The 15,560-nt window shown below is 52.6% G+C and overlaps 1 protein-coding gene across 2 annotated transcripts in view; it reads left to right on the forward strand.

Moving 5' to 3' along the window:
- The window catches only part of SYNGR1 (synaptogyrin 1), a 31,100-nt gene extending 20,813 nt beyond the window's left edge, over positions 1-10,287 (forward strand). Inside the window, exons 3-4 of one of the 2 annotated variants that reach the window (XM_027107702.1) lie at positions 81-220; positions 4,302-10,287. In XM_027107702.1, coding sequence (XP_026963503.1) covers positions 81-220; positions 4,302-4,523 — 362 coding nt within the window. In that variant the 3' untranslated portion in view covers positions 4,524-10,287. Of the gene's footprint in view, positions 1-80; positions 221-1,452; positions 2,208-4,301 lie in introns of those variants that run through there. The other variant, XM_027107703.1, reaches the window with a different exon arrangement.
- The last annotated feature ends 5,273 nt before the right edge of the window (positions 10,288-15,560 follow it).

Here is a 15,560-nt window from a genome sequence, read left to right on the forward strand (position 1 = left end):
CCGTTCCTCGGTTTCCAATCGCCTCCCTCTTCGCCCTCTCTCCCCGCGCGGGCGTCTGCCTGGCCCCGCGCACACCCCAGCCTTCTGGGCCTTCCTGTGGTTCGTGGGCTTCTGCTACCTGGCCAACCAGTGGCAGGTCTCCAAGGACAGCCCGCTGAACGAAGGGACAGACGCGGCCCGGGCTGCCATCGCCTTCTCCTTCTTCTCCATCTTCACGTGGGTGAGTACACCGCCCACCCAGCCCACACTCGCCGGCCCCAGCCAGGCTCCCGGGCTGGTGGCCTTTGAGCATAGCCATGGACTCTGTTCTGCTTCCCTCCTCAATGCTCATGGCGGGGCTGCTCCCTGAGGAAGGAGACTGTCCAGCAAAGACAGTCAGGTGGTGGTGGCAGACCCTGGCTTTGGTGCAGAGCACCATTCCTGTGGTAATGGACTCCCCTCCCAGCCACTCCAATAGTTGGGTGGTAGGTAGTTACTGTCCCCTTTTACAGATGACAAAGCTGAGGCCTAGATGGGAAGATAAGGCCTTGAGGTTCAAGGCAGGGAAGGAGCCCAAGCAGAGAGTCAGGAGACCTGGGTCAAATCATGGGGCTGCCTCTCATTTTCTGGGCCTCTGTCTTCCCATCTGTAAAGTGGGGAGATTGGATTTGCTGTGGGGTGTGTCACAAACGCAGATGGCCACGGGGCAGGCAGGATGTGAGAAGGTGTGAGTGGACCGGGTGGCATGTGCACACCGTCCTAAAAGGGTACCCTCTGCCCGGCCCCTGTTCTGAGCAGTAATGGGGACCCACAGAGGCCAGGTCTTCCTGTTTTCCCAGGGAGCCCAGAAGTCTGAATTTCTATGAGAAATCTGATCTTTATGTGTTAGCAATTTGTTCAAATTTAAAGAAATATATTGTGTGGGTCCAAAAAAGCATGTCTCTGGGCCCCACTGGCCAGAGGTCACCCCTTTGCAGGCTCTAGACCACGGGGTGTTGAGCACCCATCAGCGTGACAGCAAGGCTGGTCCTTCTTTCCCACTGGTTCCAGGTCCTCTCGATTTACTTTTTCTTCTCTCGTCTCCCTCCTGCAGATATCTGGGGTTATATAGGCTCCGTTGCCACATCCCAAGGGTTCTCGCCTCCCCTCTGACAGTGCCACCTTCCCTCCAGACCTTCCAGCTGTCCTGACCCCTCCTGTGAAGCCTTGCTGCAGCCAGCCTTCCCTGTCCCCCCTGCCCTCCTGGGCCTGTCCTAGACTTCTTCCTTTTTTGTGGGCTCCTGGCTATCCCTTTTCTCTTGGGGGCGGGGCTTGCAGAGGAGGAGTGGGTGATTGGACACCAGGACTTCCAGGGGTGGGTCTGAAAGCCTGACTGACAGGTGCCCACCAGCCCACTGCAGTCAGCCTCCCTGCCGGCACCTCTGCCTCTCCCTGTTCTTCCCCACTGGCCTCACCCCTGCTGTCTCCTGGCAGAGCCTGACCGCAGCCTTGGCCGTGCGGAGATTCAAGGACCTTACCTTCCAGGAGGAATACAGCACGCTGTTTCCCAGCTCAGCACAGCCGTAGGCCCACCCGGCTTCCAGAGGCAGGGAGCCCTAATCATGCCCAGTGGCAAGGTTGGGGGGCAGCCCACTTCCTGGACCGGCCAAGATGCCAGGGCGTGCAGGGCAGTGGAAAGCTGGCTAGAGGGGCCAGTTAAGACTCACCATTCGCTCATTGCCTCCTTTGTTTATTCTTCATGTGTCCGTTCATTCAGTAAACATTTATTGAGCAACTGTTATGTGCCTAGTGATGAATCAGATGTGGTCCCTGGCCCCAGGAGCCCACATCCTGGGGAGGCGAAGACAGACAAACCGAAACCTCCCCCAAATGTTCTGCACAGGCTGTAGAAGGGCTGGAGGTGGCTCCACACATGGGCTGTCAGGGTGCCGAGCTGTGGGCTGAGAGCCCGTCCCATGGCTGCAACATGAAGGCCGATTTTCCAGTCGCCATGGAGGCTGGCTGCCAAGGGGGGTCTGGCCCAGGACATCAGAAGACTCATGGTCTGGCTCTGCTCTCGTGTGCTTTGTGACCCTGGGCAGACCTGTGCACCTCTCTGAGCCTCAGTCTACTTCCCTGGACTGAGGAGTGATAATGGACCAGCCTCTCAGGGCTGTTGCACAGATGAAACAAAGCTTGGCACAGGGCTTGGCACAGAGATGCTCAATAAATGTAGGTTCTTTTGTTCATTCATTCATTCATTCATTCTCTCCAAGGAGTCAAGGACACCTTCATAATCTCTACTTTGGGAGTGATTCCCGTGTGGTGAATCCCTGTTCTTCCAAAGGACCTTGGCCCCCATTTCTACACAGGTTCCCTCTGCTGCTCTGGAGTACAAACTGGCCCCCAGGGCAAAGCACTGCACGGTGGAAATGCCACAGAGAGTGCACCTGCTCTGAAGAAGCAGGGCCAGGTGGACCACCAGGTCCCTGGGCTCTGAACAGAACGCCCAGCCTCACCTCTGCACCCCAGTCCAGCAGGGGCCCACACCCCTCCATGGCTCCTGTCTGTGGCTCTTTGAACTGGCTGGCTAAGGGAGGCCTTGACTCAGTGGGGATGGAGGAGTGACCACAGATATAGCACTAGGTGCCTGTAGCTAGAGGCCCCTTCCTGGAAGGGTCTGCAGAGGTCATCTGCTCCGGCCCTCTGCCTCCGTGCAGACCCCAGTGGAGCCAGGGAGCTGTGGGAGGACCAGGTCTGCAGAAGTTCCTCTCAGGGACTCATTCATTCATTCATTCATTCCCCTTGTGCTCTTGTGGGCTCACTGATGGCTCAAGGGTGCTGACAACGTTGCTGGTACCCCGGGGGGACTTTCCACCTCCCTGCTTCTCCAGGCTCCTGCATCCGAGTGCCCCACAGCCAGGACCTCTTACCAACATAGTGGAAAATACAGGAGGGCCACTCCTAACCTCCTCAGCCCACCTCATTGAGGCCTGGTCTGCCTTTCCCAGGCCCCTGGCCCTTTGCCCCCTGCCTCTCACCCATTGACCCTTTTGGGTTCCTGGTTGACTCAGTGCCTTGTCAGCAGGCTGATCAAAAGGAAGGAGGTGGGGAGGGCCGTGGCCTGGGAAGGGGCAGGACCCCTGTGTTTAGGTCTGGGTTCTGGCACTGACTGCCATGAGTCCACCCTTTTCTAGGCCTCAGTCTTCCCAGACCCCAAACAAGGGTATGTAGAACATTAGCATTTTCCCATCACAGGCAGATTACCTGGATTGGGAAGGTCTCTGGAGAAGACTTTCAGTGCAAACCTATAAACATGGTCGTTTAATGACAGATTTAATTTATTCCCTAGCTTGGTGTGATCAGTGTCACTGTCCTTCATAACAATGAAACTGCTTTTACTGGAAAAGAACTTCCCGCCTATGCATTTATGCGGTAGACAAGTCTTTCCCAACTGGGTCCTGTGAAAAAAGGGCTTCAGTGGTTGGATAAGGTTGGCAAATGTTGCTTGCCATAGTTTTCCCCTTGGGGATCCCAGCATATATTAGTCATTAGTCAAAGCTCTGACAAGTCCTATAGTCTTCTATTTAACTCAGTTTCCCAAACTTGTTTGGTGAAGCATTTCAGTTAGAATTAGGTTCAGCGACAAATGACAGAAATCACAAATGACAGTGGTTTAAACAAAGTCTAAGCCTGGGAAGACAGTCCAGGGCTGGCATAGTGGCTCCAGAAGTCTATAGTGACCCAGGCTTCGTCCATCCCTATAATTTGGCTCATGGACCTCATGGTCCATTATGACAACTAGAGCGCCCGCTATCACACCTGCATTCCAGGCATCAGGTCAAAGGGTGGGACAGAGAACTTGGGGGTGACCCATTGGCTAGAACTTAGTCATATGGCTATGCCTAACTGCAAGAGAGGCAGAGTAGCTTTTAGGAGATGCCGACATTTCTCTGTCCCACCAAAAACTTTTTTCTCCATTCCATCTAACTCCCTAAGAACACATCTTGAGAAGGATGCTGTGGGCCTTGGGGGCACTTTAACACTCCAAAATGAAGACTCTAGAATTTTTGTTGACCCAGAGTGACCTCTGGGATTAGGGGCCATAGGGCAGGTGATTTCTGAAGTTCTTTGTGGCTAGAGAGTGTGGTTCTGGGCTGGCTTCGAGGATGGCCTTCCCTCCTCCCCAGTCAAGCTTGTTTCATCTTCTGTGTTTTGAGGATATTTAACCCTCTATTGCCCGTGTCCTGTGGACTAACCTCTACTAACCCAGTGCTCTTGTCTGTCTTTCCCCTAACCGTCCCCTCCCACCTGTCCTTGTCCCCGCCGACCCCCGTCCCCAGGCGGGCCAGGCTGTGCTGGCCTTCCAGAGGTACCAGATTGGCGCAGACTCGGCCCTCTTCTCCCAGGACTACATGGACCCCAGCCAGGACTCCAGCATGCCTTACGCCCCCTACGTGGAGCCCAGCACCGGGCCAGACCCCGCCGGCATGGGTGGCACCTACCAGCAGCCGGCCAGCGCCTTTGAGCCCGAGCCCCAGGGCTACCAGTCACAGGGCTACTGAGCCACAGTGACCGCCTGCCCCCCGCCTGCCTGTGACCTGCCCCAGCTGCCCCCTGCTCCCCTTCACACCCGGCCCCCTTCTCCCTCCCAGGCTGCCCTACCCGGTCCCTCCAGGTGGTTCCACTGAGGTCCAGGGCAGCTCGGGTGGGATGGGGCAGTGAGGTGTTGGGGGGGTATCCACATGTGTGTGCAGGTGTGTCCAGCAGGGCCCTGGGGTGTTTGCATTCGTTCCTTGTGTCTTCGAGCGTTCGTTGAGCACCTGCTGTATATCAGGCCTGTGCTTGGCATGAGTGCTGAAAGACAAATGGCTCCTGGGAATGGGGAAGAGGGGATGTGGAGGAGGCCCTGCTGGCACCACGAGTAGGAGTGGAGGGAAAACTAGACCGGGAGGATGCTGGGAAGGTTTGGCTGCAGGGTGTGAGCGCCCACAGGACACTGGGGGCTGTCACCCGCTAGGAGTGATACAACTGCCCTGCTAGGAGTGTTGGCCTGTCTCCATTTTATGGCTGAGGAAACTGAGGCCTGGAGAGGTCAAGGTCACTCACCCAGGGTCATTCAGGCAGCCAGTGATAGAGATGGGGCCAAGCCCAGGCCCCTGACTGCAGAGCACCTGCTGTCCCCTGGCCTTCCCACCATCCCCCCTCCCCGAGCTGGGGGCTCCACCGCTCAGTGCTACCGTCACTCTGGGAGGGCTTGGGGACCTCAGCCCATGAGACACCCTGATTCTGCTGCAAGCCAGGGGCCTGCTCTTCCCCGACTGTTCCCTCAAGTGGGACAGCCCTGCCTCCAGGCCCCTCTCCCCACATCCCGCCAGCCCCTCCCCTGGCCGCCTCCCAGGGCGGGAGAGCCAAGAGGGCGTGCCTGGCTCCCGTGTGCTGCTCCGTGCTGCGCGTATCCCGCCAGGAGCTCCAGCACGCCTTTGTGGCCTCCTGGCGACTGATCGCTGTCCCTGCCTCTCGGAGGGGCTCGCTATGTCCCTGCCCGGGACCGAGTGGACAAGGAGGCCTGGATGGGGAGCACGTCGCCCAAGGTTACAGTGAGTGAGTGGCAGGGCTGGGCTTGCTACCTGGTCTCCTTGGTCCCAGCTACCCAGCAGGTGCCCCATTCCCTGCCCTTGTGACCTCCCAGGAAACAGAACTGATCTGGGACACTGTGTCATCTTCCCTCATTTGGGGTCAGCCAGGGTCCCGGGGGCTGGGACAGCCAAGCCAAAGCCTTCCAGAAGGCCTGCCAATGGCCGGTCTCCCTATGGGAAGACAGGGGCTCTAGACCCAGCAAGGCCAGCCTGCAGTTGCTGTCGTGGGACAAACTGTCCTCAAGATGAACGGTGAGAGCCCCTGGGGCGTGGAAGGCTCCGGGAGGCCACAGGCTGTAGGGGAGAGGGTGGCAGGTGTCCTCAAAGGCACAGGGAGGGTTGTGGGGGACAGGGAGGGACTCTTACACAACGTGGGCTCTCCACTGAGCCTTAAGGGTTGGGGAGGCCTTGAAGAGGGGAGAGGTGTGGGGAGACCTGGGGCCCAGCGTCCACCAGCCAGTGCCTCGGGAAGCAGGGCACTGGGATTGCAGGCCAGCACGGTGCTGGGTGTTCCCACCACCAGCCCCCACGAGAACCCTAAGGGGCAGGTAATATTTGTTCACTTGCCTGTTGATTCAGCAGTTATGGGGCATCTGTGCTGGGAATATAGAGGGTGGGGTCCCTGCCCTCAAGGAGCCGACAGCCGTCAGAGGTGAGCATTAAGCCGACAGCTGTATCCAGGGTCCGTTACAGGGGTGAGACGCTATGCGAGTGCACGACGGGCTGCGGCTCCCCAAGGAGGGGCCCTGAGGATGGGCAGCAGTTAGCTTGGCAATGAGGGAAGGAGAGGAAATTTCCTAGGCAGAGAAGTAGCATCGTTGTCCCCACTTAAGGGGAAACTGAGGCTCAGCACGTGAATTAGCGGTGGAGCATGGATCAGGTCTGGTCAAGTCCTCCCAAGGGGCAGCGGTGACGGGAGAGGACCCCAGGCAGCCAAGTGACAGCTGCTTGTTGCTGACTTCAGTTTTCCACATCTGGGGAAGGGGCTCTATCTATGGTTCTCTCCCCCTGGGTGGCCCAAGTGGGGACAGGATGGGGCTCTGGTATCTGCCAGGTTGAGCAGTGGAACCGGTACCAGAGCAGCGGTTTGCGAAAAAGGTAAGGGTGGGAGTGGGTGTGTTTCTGGCAGAGAGAAGCTCTGTGCCCACATAGGATTCTCTGAGAAGTCCTCTCCCTCACCCACTCCCCACCAAAAACATCCCTTGCTGATGGGCACCAGGAGACCCCAGGGTGCTGCCCATGTCTTCCCCTGGGCACCGACCAGCTGCTGGTGATGCTGGGCTAGAGGGCAGGATACCATTTAAACTTTACCCGGTCGCTGGGTGTTTATTACAGACTTTACCTGCCACCCCAGAATGGGAAAACTTACAAGGCCCTGCCAGGACTGGGGGCTGCTGAATCATCTCACTCAGCATTCCCCACTAGTCCTGGGGTGCTGCCCAGACAGGGTCCCGTGGTCAGGTTGTGCTGCGGCGGGGGTGAGAAACAGGAGCAGGGATTTGCAGGGCGGGAATTGATTGAGACCCAGGGCTCCCGACTCCCCTGCTGAGTGGTTGGTGGGGAAGCCCTGCTCTTTCTGTTGGCTGAGGACAGCCCCCTGGGGACCCCAAGCTTAGAGCCTGTGCTCACAGGCCAGCGGTATCCCCTTTTCCCTCCCTGCTGCCCCCCCCCCGCCTCCCCCTTGCTTCCAAGCCCTTCCTTGGAGAAGGGCACCCCTGCAGTCCGACCTTGCTGAGTTTGGGCTCCCTCCTCCCGTCAAGTGCAAGAGAGGGCCAAGGAAAACTGGGTTCCACACAAGTTTAGAGCTGCACGGACGCTTAGGGGTGGTAGAGTCTGGGCCAGGAAGACAGTGACTTGTCCAAAGTCAAGCACAGAGCCAGAGGTTCGGGATCCAGGTCTCCTGCCTCCGAGTTGACACTCATCCTGCTCCATCACAGGCATCTGGTCCACCCGGGTGTGTAACAATTGAGGGACTAACTCCCAGGGTGCTGGCATCTGCTCCCCACTCCACCCTTCCCTGGTGGTTCTTGATCTTCGAAGACTGTTGGGGGTCCCAGGCTTCCCCCCACGTTACCCCTCGGGAGCCCCCAACCTTGGCCCAAGACCCCTTTGATTCTCTAAGGAGCACAAAGGGGGAGCACCCCTCCCAAGAGTTTGTGGGAGGATGGACTTGTCCATCCGTCTCCCAGCGCTGCCCCTTGATGTGACGCTCGCCATCCCCTGGTGCCCACAACCCTTGTCTGGGTGCCCTGGCCCTTCCCGCAGCGTTACTGCCTGTGTATAGTATAAATATATATATTTTCTATATATAAGATGTATAATATAAGGCTCCACAAATATATCTCTGTGCGTGTGTGTGTGCAGTGAATGGCAGTCCCCATCCTGGGCCCCCACTCTGGACTCCCCCACCACCTGGTTAAGTCTCAAGAGTGAATCCAGTGGCCCCATGGCACCCTCCTCTATGACATCCGTCCATTTGTGGTGAACCAAGTGAAGGTGGTGACTTCTGGTGACATAGTAATAAAGTGAAGACTCCAAACCCACCAGTGGACTGCAGAGTGTCACGGTGTTTTTTTGGTTCTTGGTGGGTGTGGCTTGGCATTTGCCCATCCCCTCTGTCTCCCCTGACCTGGAACATGCTTTATTTGTTCATTAATGTTTAGTAAAAAGTAAAGTCATTACGGATGAAGCCAGTGCCCCTCACCTTTACATGTGTGCATGCACGCACACCCCATCGCCACTCCCTTTCCTGGCCCCTTCCCCAACCACCACAGGCAGCCAAGATTAGCTTGGCCTCATTCCTTCCAGACCATTCCCATGCTCTTACGTACACATGTTTGCAGGGTGCTGTTTTTAAGGTTAGTGGCCCTCAGCTGCCACAGGATTTATTCAGACTCTGGAAAGTGCCAGACACTGTGCTGGGCCCTAGGAGTTCAACACTGAACCAGGTAGACACCCCTGCCCTTGCAGAGGTGGTCTTCCAGCAGGGGAGATGGACGTTAAACCAACGTGCAAGCAAAAATCTCAACTGTGTGAAGTGCTGAGAGTGTCAGAAAATGCGGTTTAGACCTGGGCCCTTCTGAGCAGATGACCCTTAACCTGAGCTGTCTAGGATGAGCAGGGGTTCGCTGGCAAGAAGGTGGGCTGGTGAGCATTCTGGAGAGGAACTAAAACGCCGTCCTGTCTGGGGAAGAGCTTGAGAGTGGCGGACAACGGAGAGAATGTGGAGGGTACTCGAGTTGCATGGCGCAGGGTCTTGAGGCCTGCGTAGGGGTTTGGTTCAGAGTCAGTGTGTGGAACCCACTGAAGAGCGAGTGACCGTCCCAGTGTGTTCTTTAAAAAGACCACTCCGGTGGTGAGATGGCAGTCGAGGTTGCTGCCCAGTGTTCAGACAGGAAGGTCACCATGGCGATGAGAAGAGTGGAAGAAGTTTGACGGAGGAGCAGATCAGTAAATAATGGACTGAGTAAAGAGGGGTGAGGTAGCTGTGAGAACACCTCCCAAGTACTGGAAGTGCTGGAGGTCAGGCTGGCGGGGAGGAGCAGGTGAGCTTGGCTCTCAGTATGGACCTGTCAGTTATGGTGCTGGCCACGCCCACTCCCCTGCTCTCTGCAAATTCCGCAGTAGTCCCGGCCTGGGAAATAGCCTCTAGGCCTCTGATTGGACAGAGGTGAACACCTGATCCATGGGCCGCCCCTTCACAGGCTGATGGGTTCCAGGGCCTTGGCGCCATGGCTGTTATAAAGCACCGACCCCCATCCCACCCCACGCTATGACCAAGCCAATCAGGTTGCTTCCCTCCGCGATGGCGCAGAGGGACCGGTCAATCGGGTGGGCGGAGACTCAGGAAGAGGCGCGAGTTCCAGGAGAATGTGGAGAACCGCAGGTTTCAGCCTACCCAGGTTCTGTCCTGCTTTGCTTTAAGGAGGCCTGAACGCCGCAACTGCTCGCAATCAGAAGAGCCCCACCACCCCTGGAAGGCCCGCCCTTGAGGGTGCTGTCCCCCCACCCCCAGCCCGGCGAGAGGAAGCGTACCCCTGGGACACAGTGGGGCTGGGCTCCAGGCCGCTAGCTTCTGCTTGACCCCGGGGCTCACCTGTAACAGCCTTTCCCCTCAGTCTTCAAGAAGATTAATGGAATTGTGATCATAGTCACACCGTCCTCTGTTTGCACTTTCTGTCCTCGTCATCATTATTCCGGTATTCCCTCCACCCTTTACAGTTACCACTTGTCACATATTGCCAAAGGACTTCAAAAATTGACATCGAAGGACTCAGATCTGCCATCTGGGATGGGGGTGGGGGAGCGATTCAGAGGAAAGTGTCTCAGTTGGAGAAGACTGCGCCCCAAAGGGGATGAACAGGACATCACAGTGAAGAGTGTCAGCCTTCCAAGATGACCAGCGCTCCACACTGTGATGTGGGTTTTAGAAAGTTATCACGTGGTGGCCATTCATTGGACTGGAGGGAAGTCTGTAAAAGCCTGAAGGTGTTGTCACAGAGGCAGGACAATTTGCAGAAGTGTGAAAACCCTTGAAAAAAATACTAGTTTTCAGAATCAGGGCCGCTACATAATTTGCAGAGCCCAGTTCAAAATTAAACGCAGGGCCTCTTGTTCAAAAAAGCAGTAAAAAAAAAAAAAAAAAAGTGCAGTTAAAGGTACTAAAATATAAAGATTTTTTCTTTCAAAATATTTTATTAATTTTTTTTTTTTTTTTTTTTTTTTTGCGGTACGCGGGCCTTTCACTGTTGTGGCCTCTCCCGTTGCAGAGCACAGGCTCCGGACGCGCAGGCTCAGTGGCCATGGCTCACGGGCCTAGCCGCTCCGCGGCATGTGGGATCTTCCCAGACCAGGGCACGAACCCGTGTCCCCTGCATCGGCAGGCAGACTCTCAACCACTGCGATACCAGGGAAAGCCCATTTTATTACTTATAATGATAAGTAAGAGGTAATAGTGATACATGAGTAACACCATAAACCTAAAATTGAAAAATAAATTTTTTATTGTCATAATTTTATATAATACAATAAATAATAATACCTTGTTAATATGATATCTGATCATTAAATTATTCTGGCTTACTTTTTTGTAAATTCATTTATTAAGTCATCAAAACATACTTTTGTCAACTTCATTTCCGTTGACATAATTAAAAGCTATGACGGTCATTCTTGGCAAATGCAAGATCACAAATAATTTTTTATAATTTTTAATTTTGAGGATCTTTCTGCTGATGCAGTTGTTACTGGAGTTGTTAAGAATATTTTATAGGCTGTCACATTAGGAGAAATTTCTGATAAACTACTTCAAAATATATCAAATATTAGTACATCTAGAACTGATGATTCTTGTGGAACAATTTTTCTAAAAAGACTTAACTCTTCATACAAACCAATTTCATATGTCTGAATTTAATTTTATATGTAAAGTTATACAGTGACATTTTAATGTTTCCCCTAACATTTTCTGTAACTTGTGGAAGTTGTATAAGAAACTGAGTGACTTCATGATTTGTATATAATTTTTTTTTTTAATTTGGTTGCGCCAGGTCTCAGTTGAGGCAAGCGGGCTCCTTAGTTGCAGCTCACAGACTCCTTAGTTGTGGCATTAGAACTCTTAGTTGCAGCGTGCATGGGGGATCTAGTTCCCTGACCAGGGTTTGAACTTGGGCCCCCTGCATTGGGAGCACGGAGTCTTAACCACTGCGCCACCAGGGAAGTCCCTGTATATAATTTTAATAACCTGTTTATACATTTGCTTGCTCTATCTTCGATTACAAGGAAAAATTAATTTTAAATTGCCTTCTTCATTAATAATGAAACTTCAGTGAAAATAGAATTCTTTTCTGAAGAATATGATCTTTAAATTTAATTTGTATTTCTAAGCCTGTGAATACTTGCTTTGCCATGCTGCAGCGGTTTTTAAAACCAGAGGTTCTAGCTCTAATGAATTCTGATGACTCCCTGATATGCTTTATTGCAACATCCATGTGTATCCTTTAGTTTTGTGACAATTTGCTGACATCTTACTGTGTGAGTGCTGGCAGCTCCTGTCCCAGACTTAGGCCGCAGAGCTTATATTTGTGTAGATGCTACAGAACGGGCTCTTCCATATGGGGTTCCTTCTCTCACCACGGCCTTGGTGGACAGCTACCATCTTCTACTGCTGCCGATCTGGGCTCAGATCCTGGCCCCTTGCAGTCCCACGGTGTCCCAGATTGCCCAGCCAAATGGGTGCACTGGGGTGGCCAGGCCAACTGCTCAGCACCCATACCGCCCACTGCCTGCTGTTCTTTTTTTTTCCCCCTGCTGTTCTTGATGGCCAGAGCCTGCTTGCTGCCACCTGGTGTATCTTCTCCGCTCATACACATGCATCAGCGTCCCATTCGACTTCTGTTACAAAACAAGTTCAAGTAGGGCTTCCCTGGTGGCGCAGTTGTTGAGAGTCCGCCTGCCGATGCAGCGGACACGGGTTCGTTCCCTGGTCCAGGAAGATCCCACAGGCTGTGGAGCAGCTGGGCCCGTGAGCCATGGCTGCTGAGCCTGCGTGGCTGGAGACTGTGCTCCGCAATGGGAGAAGCCACAACAGTGAGAGGCCCGCGTACCGCAAAAAAAAAAAAAAAAACAAGGTCAATTATTAAGAATTTCAAGATAGCGTATGCTGGCATTAAACCAAAAGCTGGGTCCATTCTGAGAGCAGGGCTCTGTGTGACTGCACAGGTCACATGCCCATGAGCTCAGCCCTGCTCAGAATACTGATTCTGCCCCCCTCTCCATTTCCCCTTTATCCTATTCTGAATCTTTTTTTCCTTCTCCTTTTACTCTCTTTGTCAAGTACATACCTACACTTGACTGTGGGCCTGTAATATTGTGCTAATAGAAGAAATACATATTTGGTCTTCATCCAGTCCCAGTTCCTGGCACAGAGCTCCTAAAATCCTTGGAATTTCTGAATGATATGGGTAAAAGAAATGTCTTTTATTATTCATAATAAGCCCCTTTCAACCACACCTGAGCAGATGTTAATGAGGTGACTTTTGGAAAGCCCCTAAGGATGGGGGATTAGTTCCAGGGGTACCAACCATGTGCTTAGAGGGTTGGAACTTTCAGCCCTACCCCCTGACTTCTGGAGAGATGGGAGGGGCTGCAGGTTGAGTTCAGTCGCCAACAGTCAATGGTTTAATCAATCATGCCTCCATCATGAAGCCACCATCAAACTCCGAACCAAAGGGCTTCCAAGAGCTTGTAGGTTGGTGCTGGGAGGATGGCAGGCCTGAAGAGGGTATGGAAGCCCTGTACCCACTTCCACATGCCTTGCCCTATTCATCTCTTCCATCTGACTGTTCCTGAGATGTATCCGTTTATAATAAATAGGTAAAAATAAGTAAAGTACTTTCTGGAGTTCTGTGAGCCATTCTACCAAATTATTGAACACAAGGAGGGGGTCATGGGAACCTCTGATTTATATCTGGTAGGTCAGAAATAGTTTCTGAAGTGAGGGCAGTCTGTGGAACTGATCCCCTAACTTATGGGATGGGACCCTAACTCCTAACTCCAGGTGGATAGTGTCAGAACTGAATAGGGTTCGGTTAGGACACCCAGCTGGTGTCAGAGAATTGGTCAGTGTGGGAGAAGCCCCACACTTTTAGTGTCACAAGTGTGAGTGGGACTAGGTATAGAAGAAAACAGTGTTTACCTGCTGTATAGCCCAGGGAACTCTACGTCACTATGCTGTACAGTAGAAATGAACACAACATTGTAAAACAACTATACCCCGATTAAAAAAAAAAAAAGAAAACTGTTTTTTTCTTTTAGGGCCAGCGCTATGCTAGGCACTTTGTATTATCTATTTCACTTCTTCAACGCCTATGGATAGAGGCACTAAGCTGATCCCATTCTACTGAGGAGGAGCTGGGTAGAGCCAGGGTCACACTGGGGCAGAGCCTGAAGCCCCATAGTGCACCCAACTTCAAAACCCATGGCTCTGCTGCGCTCTAGAGCCCGTGAGCCACAACTACTGAGCCCGCGTGCCTAGAGCCCGTGCTCCACAACAAGAGAAGCCACTGCAATGAGAAGCCCACGCACCGCAACGCAGAGTAGCTCCCACTCGCTGCAACGAGAGAAAGCCCGCGCGCAGCAACGAAGACCCAACGCAGCCGAAAATAAATAAATAAATTTATAAAAAACAAAAAACCCATGCTCTGGGACTTCCCTGGTGGTCCAGTGGTTAAGACTCCACACTTCTCCTGCAGGGGGCGCGAGTTTGATCCCTGGTTGGGGAACTAAGATCCCGCATGTTGGGCGGTGCGGCCAAAAAAAAAAAAAAAAATACTCTTAGCCACTTTGCTGCTTTTTGTGGAAATATTTTTATACACTTTCAGTAGTTCACATGTCCTTAAAGGCTGTTTTAGGCAACAATTCCCCCGGCTCTGAATATTTCTGGATCAGCAAACGCTTCAGCTTTGGTACCCATCCATCCTCTGGGCTTACCCATCTCTGCTGTCTTCCCAAGCCTGTCCCAATACATGTCCTAGAAATCCTACTTCAAAGGTTTGAGAGAGCTCCGACAAAACCAAAAACCTTTTACTCAAGTTTTTCCAAAGTCTGCAGGCTTTTCAAGTCACATCAATTGGGTGGTGGCATCGGTTGAGCCCTAGCGTCAACATGGCAGACTCCCAGACCCATCCTTGGCCCTTTTCTCAATCCATACTCGCTTCCTGGGTGAGCCCATCTGGTCTGTTGGCTTTAAACATCCACCGTATACTGACCACTCCCAAGGTTACACCCCCAGCTCAGGTCACTTGCAGATCCAAGCGCCTTTACACGGAGATACCTCGTCGACATCTCCCACTTAACATACTCAAAGCCCAAGTCCTGATGACGTTCCGCCCTGAAACCCAGACTCCCCAGCTCAGTGAACTCCGTCTTCCGCATGTTCAGGGGGAAATCCTTGGCGCGGTCCTTGGTTCCCCTTTCTGTCGTATTTCACATCTGATCCATTGGCAAATGCTGTAAGCTCTTCCTAATTCTCCATTTCCACTGAGGCCTCTAGTCCAAGCCCTTCTCATCGTTCTCCTGGACCACGGCAGGAGCTGCCCAGATGGCATCCCTGCTTCCACCGTGGTCCCCTCCAGTCTGTTCTCAACGCCCGCAGCCAAGATATAACTATTCAATATTATCATAATCACTGCTCCCACTATACGGTGCTATAATGTGCCAGAAACTGTTCTAAGTGCTTTCTTTATATTAACTTTATATAATCCTCACAATATCCATACAGAGTGAGTACTATTATTATCATCATTTTACAGATAATGAAACTGAGGCACAGAGAAATTAAATAACTTGTCCAAGAAGGGAGGGATAAATTTGGAACATGGGGTTAATAGATACACACTACTAAATATAAAATAGATAAACAACAAGGACCTACTGTATAGCACAGGGAACTATATTCAATATCTTGTAGTAACCTATAATGGAAAAGAATCTGGAAAAGAATACATACATACATATATGTATATATACATAAAACTTATCCAAGGTAACCCAGCTAGAAAATGGTGGAATTGGGAATCTAAAGACCAAAGAATTCTTAATCACTAAGCTTTTAAAATACAGGTTAGAGCTTCCCTGGTGGCACAGTGCTTAAGAATCTGCCTGCCAATGCAGGGGACACGGGTTCGATCCCCGGTCCGGGAAGATCCCACATGCCACGGAGCAACTAAGCCCGTGCACCACAACTACTGAGCCTGCGCTCTAGAGCCCGTGAACCACAACTACTGAGCCCATGCACCACAACTACTGAGGCTGCGCTCTAAAGCCCGTGCTCTGCAGCAAGAGAAGCCACCACAACGAGAAGCCCGCGCACCGCAACGAAGACCCAATGCAGCCAAAAATAAATTAATTAATTAAAAAATAAAAAAAGATAAAATACAGGTTAGCTCATGGTCCTCTTCTGCT

This window comes from Aethalodelphis obliquidens, unplaced genomic scaffold (assembly GCF_003676395.1).
Source record: "Aethalodelphis obliquidens isolate GAN/ISIS:26980383/991018 unplaced genomic scaffold, ASM367639v1 scaffold8, whole genome shotgun sequence".
NCBI classification, from domain to species: domain Eukaryota; kingdom Metazoa; phylum Chordata; class Mammalia; order Artiodactyla; family Delphinidae; genus Aethalodelphis; species Aethalodelphis obliquidens.